The sequence below is a fragment of the Mytilus trossulus genome, chromosome 5 (assembly GCF_036588685.1).
Source record: "Mytilus trossulus isolate FHL-02 chromosome 5, PNRI_Mtr1.1.1.hap1, whole genome shotgun sequence".
Taxonomy (NCBI): Eukaryota; Metazoa; Mollusca; class Bivalvia; order Mytilida; family Mytilidae; genus Mytilus; species Mytilus trossulus.
The window spans coordinates 42,884,477-42,894,661 of record NC_086377.1 but is presented as its reverse complement, the minus strand read 5'-3'; the positions used below and the strand labels follow the sequence as shown (position 1 = coordinate 42,894,661).

Genomic DNA, 10,185 nt, shown 5'->3' with positions numbered 1-10,185 from the left:
TATAACGTCGGTTTATTATTAAACATGAAAAGTTGATATGAAGTTTGACGACATTTTAACACAAATTGGAGCATTCGGACCGTACCAGAAAAGGAATTATGTACTTCTACTAATTGGCTGGACCCTTACCGGACCATTTATTACGCTTTCTGTGTTTGTAAGTGGAGTTCCTGATCATAGGTAAAATATTGCTTAAGACTTGATTCAAAGTATATACTAAGAAGATGTTGTCCCACTGAAAACTGATAATTAATTAAATTATTTCCACCAATCATATTTCATGTAAGCTAATTTTAGGATATTTTGACATACAATTGACAATACTTTAGATGTTACACTACTAAACAATGTTATAATCTCGTTAAACAAATATGATCAAATATTTATCTTAAATATATAAATCAAAAGTAGACCTTAATAGTATGTCCCTATGTATACACCACATGAAGTGCTTCGATACATACTTTAATGTTAATTTTCTCGATAATACGATTTCCCAACAAAAAGGACTTGCATGTCTCAAAAAGAGGAAACCAAGGAGTTTATATATGAGAGAAACTTACTACTTGAGAAAACGGACAATTTATTGCGATTGTACTTTGAACAACCGTCGTGTTAAGAAATTTGCTTTTATGCATTTTGATTGAAGTATTTTACAACTCTTTATTTTCTGAGATATTTTGGCATTGTAAAGCTAATTGTATACAGATGTATAAATCGAAGTACTGCGTTACGTGCGTAACTAATTTCACACATATTGAGGTGTTACATAACATTACAGGGAGATAACTTTATAAAAATAAGCTGAACGTTTAAAGCACGTTCTATTGTTAAGAAAATATTTAAGCTTTTCAATGTTCAAAATAAGTGTTTGAAAACAATGCTAAATATTCAATGAAATTTTTCCGAGGAAGTGTAGTTCAAGTGTTGTGAAATTTCTATTCTTTTGTTAAAGGGTCAAGGTATATATTTTGTTTACATTTTATGAAATTTGAACGAGCCAAATCAATTTTAGTCAAGGTGTTGGGAACATATTTTTCAGCCATTCTCAATCAACATTTCATAAGAATGCTCAGAGCCAATCGTAAAAAAAAATAGCAGAAGGTAAAAGCTGCTCGAGATTGACCAGTGATTATGTATTGTCTAACGTTTATAGATATTTATCAAACATATTTCTATATTTATTTTAGATGTAGAATACCTGGCTTCGAAAACGATACATATGCAATTCAAGGACCGGAACATCAACGACTGGTTGATGAATTCATTCCACCATCAACAAATGACAACCAGGTGTATGACCAGTGTCACGTGTACAACATTAACCAATCAAATACAGTTTTCGATAACTGTAGTCATCCCCTCAATGCTACTATATCGGAATGTAGATCATGGGTGTACAATAAACTAGTATTTGATGACACATTCGTAATGAAAGTAAGAATTTATGTGACCGGCAATAATTTTTAATGTGTACCCAATACATTGACTAATGTTAATTTGGCTCGTTTAATTTTCATTAAATTTTGACAAAATATTTACTTTGATCCTGAAAAATTTGAATCAACCATTTTATCAGAAAAAAATCATTGGTTATATAGCAATTTAACAAACCCTTATTTTGATTATTGAGAAGCTTAATATTTTCTTAACAATACTACGTGAATAAAACGTTTAGCTGATTTTACAGAGTTATCTCCCTGTTGTGTTAGGTACCACCTTAAGCAGGTTATCAAGCATAATTCTGACAAATATACAGTTAAATTTATGACTTTTGACATGCTGATATACCTATTGTGCGGTTAACCTCGAGACAAATAAAATGATTAATCTGTTTGTCTACTCTGTGTGGTCTTTTACTATATATGTTATATAAACTGATCACCTTTCTTTCTATCTTTCTTTCTTTGTTTTGTTTATATAAAAAAGAAGATGTGGTATGATGGCCAATGAGACAACTATCCACAAAAGACCAAAATGACACAAACATTAACAACTATAGGTCACCGTACGGCCTTCATCAATGAGCAAAGCCCATACCGCATAGTCAGCTATAAAAGGCCCCGATAAGACAATGTAAAACAATTCAAACAAGAAAACTAACGGCCTTATGTATGTAAAAAAATGAACGAAAAACAAATATGTAACACATAAACAAACGACAACCACTGAATTACAGGCTCCTGACTGGGGACAGGCACATACATAAATAATGTGGCGGGGTTAAACATGTAAGCCGGATCCCAACCCTCCCCCTAACCTTGGACAGTGGTATAACAGTACAGTTGGAACTGTCATTGGAAGTTTGTGTCATATATTTTAGAGACCAACTTTTGATTGTTCTGTATCTACCATAATTTCTGTGAATTAGTCTTTCTCTCTTTTATTCTATGTTGGGAATTTTGTTTTAAATAATGACTTTTTGGCATTTTTTTTTTATCTTGACCTTGTAAATGAATTTCATTGAGAGCATTGTGATCTATGCTAGAATGTAAAATGATTTTATAATCATAATTTTAATTAATTCAACATTCACAAATAATTTGGAGTTCGGTCAAAACACATAAGTTGGAAAAAAAGACTGACAACATCGTTGTTAGTTTTCATATGCCATGAACTACAGATTTTTCCAATTGCAAGAATCGAATTAATTGTCAGATTAAAAGACAAAATATATAAGTAAAATTCATAAAAGAATTGACGATTAAAGTAGTACAAAAAATATAAACTTAACAATGTAAATTGTAATCAAACAGCATTCCAACTTTATCACTGAACTAGTATATATTTGTTTAGGGGCCATCTGAAGGACGCCTTCGGGCGCGGGATTTTCTCTCTACATTGAAGACCTGTTGGTGACCTTCTGTTGTTGTTTTTTCTTTGTTCGGGTTGTTGTCTCTTTGACACATTCCCCATTTCCATACTCATTTCATTTGGTTGTATACATGTAATTGTCTCAATGGCAATCTCCCATCTTATGTTCTCTCTAATTATGTTTTGATTTTAATTTTTATAATACAGGAATTGTTGTGGATTGCCTGTTTGAATGGTTTTATTTTATTTTACATAAATAAGGCCGTTAGTTTTCTCGTTTGAATTGTTTTACACTTTCTTATCGGGACCTTTTATAGCTGACTATGCGGTATGGGCTTTGCTCATTGTTGAAGGCCGTACGGTGACCTATAGTTTTTAATGATTGTGTCATTTTTGGTCTTTTGTGGGTAGTTGTCTCATTGGCAATCATACCACATCTTCTTTTTTACACTACTCTTATGTTAGTATTTTATGGCGCACTTTATAGCTTGCTGTTTGGTTTGAGTCAAGGCTCTATGTTGATGCCGTTCTTTGACCTGTAATGGTTTACTGTTATAAATTCTGACTTAAGGTTGAGATATGTCTCATTGGCACTTATATCACATCTTCTTATATCTATTAATAATAAGTTTTACTCCTGACACCTTGTAATATTTTTATTTTAGGAAAATTTAGTATGTGGAAACAAATACAAAGTTTCCTTGTCAAAAACTATTTTCTTTGCTGGAATCCTGTTAGGATCAATAGTGTTTGGAGTTATTTCTGATGTGTAAGTCAACCGTAAACATTAAGTTTTTGAACAGATATTTAAATCACCAACAATGTGAACCATTTTATCATTGATATGGTTATATTTATAAATAAACTGTTTACAAAATTTCGAATTTTTGAAATATTAAGGCTTTTCTACCTCAGGCATAGATTACCTTAGCTGTATTTGGCAAAACTTTTAGGAATGTTGTTCGTCAATGCTCTTCAACTTCGTACTTTATTTGGCCCTTTTAAACCTTTTTGGAATCGGGCGTCACTGGTGAGTCTTTTGTAGACGAAACACTCGTCTGGCGTATATACAAAATTTAGTCATGGTATCTATGATATTAAGTTTTTTCACTACATACGAAATACATGACAAAATTTACGCGAAAACTATGGCGCGACATTCAGAGCCAACAACGCTAATAAACACATAGTAGATTAGTTTCTATACACATGACATCCTTCATCAGTAACAGTCATATCTATGGTGGCCGGTTAAGGCCATTTCGCGTTTTCGCCTTCCATATTATATAGGGCGTAAACGCGAGGTCGAAAACGCGAAATTGCGAAAAGGCGAAAGCCGAAAACTTTGCCTTTCTGCGTTTTCGCCTTTTCGACTTCCCGTTTTCGCCCTATAGAATATGAAAGGCGAAAATGCGAAAATGCGAAAACACGAAATGGCCTTAACCGGCCACCATACATAACCAAAAGGTTTAAAAGCTCTAATATTTTAGGCAGGCCTCATAAGGTCAACCTTTGTTCAGTCAAAAATTGGAAACTTAAAAATCTAATACTCAGTATGTTAAATTTATGGCTTCTTCACATTAGAACATTTCAGGTACAGTGAAACCTGAAAATCTATTCGGAACTTAAGATTTTGTTCGGTTTTGGCAAATGTTCGGCTTTATCAGGTTCACAACGCACATGATTTGATATGACAGTGCTTACGAACATGTTTGGTTTTTACAGGTTTTGATTTATACAGGATTCGGTTTAGTCAGGTTTCACTGTAATATGTAACCGTAACCGTAACAGCATCCCAACAACACAACAAATCAAATATATAAAGATCAATACATAGTTTTAACAACAAACCAGTCTGCACCATTAGTAAAGGTGCAAACATGCTAGAGTCCGTCCTGGAAATCTACAAGTAAAATGATCTAAAACAAAACCAGCGATACGACACCATCGCCATAAAAATTAAAAACATTTTGAAATTAGAAAAAAAAGCAATGCTAAGCTTGCCAAGAACATACAAATACATTATTATCATTGTGTTTTAATGAAAAGATGAAAAATGGTGAAAAGAAAATATTGCTTTTCTTCATTTTTTAATCTTTCCCTATACATTGTATCTGTCTGCTTTCCTAACTTTGCATGTTTTTTGTCAGTTTAGGCAGGAAGAACACTTTATTGGTGTCTGTGTTACTTATGTTTTCATCCGGAATGTCTCTAGCCTGGTCAGTTAACTACCTGATGTTTGTTATTCTACGCTTTTGTAATGGTATGTCAACTGTCGGAGTCTTTATCACAGTTTATGTTCTCGGTGAGTATACCATAAACAAAGGAGGGTCTTAATTTTGGTCACTCATAAATGATTACTGTAATTTTATAGACTTTTTCTATTCCTAAATTCTAGTTTGACCTTTATGCTCCATTCTTTGTATTTTAGCACCCATTGGCAATTAATCTCTATTCTATATTGTTTATACATTTTTCTGTATATTAGTTTAACTTTCTTCTAAGCCCCATCCATACTCATTAAGATGATAAATATTGGTCCAGGGAGATAACTCTTTAAATCAGTTATGCGTTTGCACTTTAATAGTTCGTTAAAAAGAAAGTTCATTTCTCTCTAGGGATATACTTATGAAAATGCTTGACACAAACGTACCAGTAATTTTTCAAAGTTTTTCGGGTGGGAGATTGTCTTTATAAATATTGTTGTAAAAACGTCAGTGACCCATCTCCATTCATCCCGATAAGGAGTGTACACGGATTCCACTGTACCTTCGCAGGGGTGATAATAATAACGAAGGGATCCACGTACATCTTTACATTTAGCAAAAACTTTTAACAATTTTTTGAATTATAACACTTGAATTTTTTTCTTGAACAGCTATGGAATGGGTTGGACCTTCTAAAAGAACATTTGCTGGACTGATGATGGGCTTTCTTGGAACAGTAGGAACTCTGATATTCATACTCGTTTCGTACTACGTTAGACGATGGAACTTGATCATTATTTCATTTGCTGCCCCTGTTGGTGTATTCCTCGCTCTGTGTTGGTATGTTGTTTTTTTAAATAGAGAAGTAGTAAATTGAGAATGGAAATGGGGAATGTGTCAAAGGGACAACAACAGAAAAACAGATAGGAAACAGCAAAAGAAACCACATCCACTGAATACCAGGCACCTGACTCGGGAAAGGCGAATACAGAAGTTTGCAATGCGGCGGGGTTAGGATGTTAGTGGGCTCCCAACACGCCTCTAAAAATGTGACAGTGGGGCAAAAACACTTCCAAAGAACAAGTTGTACAAAACAAAGAACTAACAAAAAACAATAAGTCAACTTTATCTAAGTTATGTGTGATGATATGAATCCGGCAGTATTTATCTTTGATAGGTTTATACCCGAGTCTCCAAGATGGTTGTGTGGAAAAGGTAGAAAAAAGGAAGCAGCAGCGCTTCTTCAGCACGCTGCTTCCATTAACGGGACAGAATTTTCAGAAAAACATATGGAAGAAATACCATTAGAAAAGAAAGAAGCGGGAAAACCATGGCTTCTATTTTCAAATAAAACTTTGGGTTGTCGTACTGTTGTGATATTTTATAATTGGTAAGATATTTTTATTTTTCATTTTCGTTAAAATTTGATTTTTTTTCTCTCAATATTTATAGATTTTCGTTGTTCATCTAATTACAAAGTGATTGATTTTCTCGCTTAAGTCGGAACGGCGAAAGTAAGAAAAGCAATCGAGTTGAAATGATATACACTTTAAAACAACCTTAATTTTTTTCAATTTCAAAAGTCCTATTTCGTGTTCATCATGTGTCATAAACAGATTTTAAGCAATTAAATATAAGAAATTATGTACGCAAATGTCTAGGAAGATGTGGTATGAGTGCCAATGAGACAACTCTCGATCCAAGTAAAAATGTATAAGAATAAACCATCATAGGTCAAGGTATGGACTTCAACACGGAGCCTTGATTCACACCGAACAACAAGCTTTAGAGGGTACAAAAAATTACTAGAGTAAAATCCTTCAAATGGGAAAACCAACGGTATAATCTATATAAAAACGAAAAACGAGAAACGAGAAACACTTACTTTTCTTTAAAGGATGGTAGTCAGTATGGTATTCTTTGGTTTGTCGCTCAATACTGGAATATTGTATGGAGATTACTATATTAACTTTCTGTTGGCCACTCTTATGGAATTCCCAGGGAGTGCTTTGCCTATTTTCATGATAGACAGAATTGGAAGAAAAAAGAGTTACATTATCTATATGACTGTAGGAGGGTTTTCCTGCCTCAGTACAATATTCACAGTTAATTATGGCGGGAAAGGTAAGTCTGGAAATGCTTCTGTTCAATGTAAACCGTATTCATTTTAAAGATTAACATAACGTGATAAAGTCAGACAGACATAGGTGTGTTGGTTGAGCTTCTTTTGCATTGAATCATCAACTTTTTGGTGATGTCTCGTTACAATTGGGTTCTATCATTGCAGGGGTTAGAATAAAGAGGTTTTTTTTTAATTTTCAAATCAATTAATTAAGAAGTAAAAATCATAGTCTCAAATCTAATTGAAGGACGATATAGTTTCTATAAACATGTGTTGTAAGCTCTTATTATTAAGGCTGACTGGTTGATACTTGTATACTCAAAAATGTATACGGTAAATATTTTTTCGCCGCTAAAAACAGCAACTTCCATTCTTCCTGTTGACCAATGTGTCATCCCCGAATAAAACGTTGAACCGAACTTGTACTATTAAACACGGACACCACGATGGCTTACCAATACGAAACAAGACATATTCACCCCTAATGAGCAAATGAAGATATTACTCTTAGTGGTTCTTTGTTTTGTTTTGATATTTTGTTTTGTAGTTTGTTGTTTGTTATTTCATCATTCTTACTAAGTCGTTATCTGTTTGTCTGCAACTTTATGACGAGCTTAAATACTCCTTTGCTCTCTACCAATTCTCAATAACAAGTCGCAGTTTTATAAGAGAGGTTACTATTCTACAAGTTTAGAAGATTTTTATATTTGAACAATGTTTTCATAAAGTTAAGTACCCAGTATTTCAGTTCGGCAATGGTAATACGTGTTCATGGATTTCTAATTGAAATTTGATGTTAGAAAACATGTGATGTCATTCTAAATTAATACAGTTACTTCGTCGTATTTATTGTTTATTGTCTGTGTTCGGCTTTTACTTCTTGCACCTTTTTTATTAACTCATCGACATTTGAACTAGGCTTATGATTTACAAATATTTTGACTTAGACGAGCATTACTAAGGATACACTTATTTTCAAAATGAGCATCCTGTGCAGTATAAGTGAACATAACTGTTGTCATCTTACCTCCTATACATTTCCAGTAATATGATTGGTTAAAAGCGACCTCGTGGAGACCGTGTATATTCGATATTAGGTTAGTAGGAAGGCGGGGCTTATTTCAATACACGGTTAATTGTGGATTAACAACTTGGGCACTGTTTGATTATTTAAAACTATAAAACTCATGTGTGTATAAGATGCAACTCTTGTAGAACATTACGAACAATTCAAAATATGAACAATCTTTTATTTCAGAACTGCAATATTTAACAACAGCATTAGCTTTAGTAGGAAAATTATTTTCAACTGCAGCATTTGCAACAATATACGTCATTTCCGCTGAAGTTTTCCCCACTGCCATACGTAATACAGGAATGGGATTAAGCTCGTGTTGGGCACGTGTTGGAGGAATGATCTCACCTTTCATAGCTGATACAGTATGTATATTCTCTCATTATACTTACATGCAATACCACCAATAACATATTATCCTGCATAATCAGATTACCATGGTAACGCCAATTATATTGAAATTACACTGCTGCTTCTTTATTTTTAAGCATACACTTTTAAAACTATCCGTTGAGACCATAACGTCGCATTCGTTCAATGAAATCTGTAACATTATGCAAAGTATATACCTTGTATCAATAGATTTAGACTCGCCAACCAAAATTTTTCCGATGTCCCAAGGCTGATTTATTTTAAATACGTTCAGATTGATATAACATGGTTGGTGTAACAGTATTATATTATTAATAATACAAGAATATTTTATAAATACATTCACAATTAGGATTTAGAAACAAGAAACAAGTGTTTATTTAATCTGTTTCTTTGTTAAATTAAATATATTATACACAAATAAATTGAAAATACATGCTCTGTTACATAATAAAGCATGTAATTTTGAGTTGATATTGCAGGAATAAGATTAAAGACTAATTTTATATCAACCCTCGGTTGTGACGATACTTTTAATGGCAGGTTATTTGGATCAAGACGTCTCTGGATGGTGACCCGACCGATATTACAAAGCCGATGCAACAATCTTCATTTATTGAACTCGTCATTTTTACATTATTCAGGCTGGCCTGATAGGTGGCACCACTGGTACTGCTATACCATTGGTTATATTTGGAGGTTCATGTTTAGTAGCAGCATGTATGACGTTACTACTTCCGGAGACACTAAACCAACATCTGCCAGAGAGCATAGAAGATGGGAAGAATTTTGGAAAGTAAGTTGTATAGGGGAGGGTTGAGCGCTAATGACTATGTTTAACCCCGCTACATTCTTTATGTGCATGTCCCAAGTCAGGAGCATTTAGTTCAGTAGTTGTCGTTGTTTCATGTCTGTCATATTTGTTTTTCATAAACTGTTTTGTTATGAATTGGGCCGTTAATTTTCTCAATTGAATTGTGTCATATTTTTAAAATCGGCAATACGGTGCATGTTGTTCGGTTAGAAGAGGGAAAATAACTCCATAGCACTGATAGTTATTTTTTTGTATCTGTAACATGATGTTTTTAATGAATTTGTTTCTTCTTCAGGGAATCAAACAAGAAGATACAAGAGGAAATTATTGTGAAAACAGAGGAAACTGTGACACAGTAAACGTGCTCGGAGTCGGTCTTAGCTTCAAGTTAAGAGGTTCAAATCTGTGACATTTGTTTTAATAGTTTCAAGACAATATTCTACCATAAAAATCACCTTCAAGATGCATTTAACTTATTCTTTTTCGATTCAATTGAATTAACATTGTTATTTGCTTCAATACGCTACAGCAGTTTAGTATTGGTGATTAAACAAATGAGCATGCCGTGTGTTTGTTTATTCTTCTTTGGCTAGAGATATGGGAAAGGGTTGAGATCTCACAAAACAGGTGAAACCCGCCGCATATATGCGCCTGTCCGAAGACAGAGGCTTCTGGCCTTTCTTAGTCTGATACATTTTAATAATTTTGAATTATTCATGTGTTTCGGAGTTCAATGTGACGTTCTTTTCGCTGAACTAGCACACTTTTTGTTTAGGGGCCA

The 10,185-nt window shown here is 33.6% G+C and overlaps 1 protein-coding gene across 1 annotated transcript; it reads left to right on the top strand.

Moving 5' to 3' along the window:
• LOC134718861 (organic cation transporter protein-like) lies at nucleotides 1-9,796 on the top strand. The gene is made up of 10 exons (XM_063581682.1): nucleotides 1-180; nucleotides 1,191-1,437; nucleotides 3,480-3,583; nucleotides 4,965-5,119; nucleotides 5,693-5,861; nucleotides 6,199-6,411; nucleotides 6,919-7,145; nucleotides 8,402-8,583; nucleotides 9,235-9,386; nucleotides 9,700-9,796. Exons 1-10 carry the CDS (start codon nucleotides 38-40, stop codon nucleotides 9,761-9,763), a joined length of 1,656 nt encoding a protein of 551 aa, XP_063437752.1. The 5' UTR covers nucleotides 1-37; the 3' UTR covers nucleotides 9,764-9,796.
• The last annotated feature ends 389 nt before the right edge of the window (nucleotides 9,797-10,185 follow it).

What these genes read in the sequence shown, in the direction of transcription:
- LOC134718861 (XM_063581682.1), top strand. Translation starts at nt 38, where the DNA reads ATGAAGTTTGACGACATTTTAACACAAATTGGAGCATTCGGACCGTAC. An exon ending in TATCACAGTTTATGTTCTCG is followed by an intron (nt 5,120 to 5,692) that starts GTGAGTATACCA and finishes TTTCTTGAACAG; the next exon opens with CTATGGAATGGGTTGGACCT. An exon ending in GATGGGAAGAATTTTGGAAA is followed by an intron (nt 9,387 to 9,699) that starts GTAAGTTGTATA and finishes TTTCTTCTTCAG; the next exon opens with GGAATCAAACAAGAAGATAC.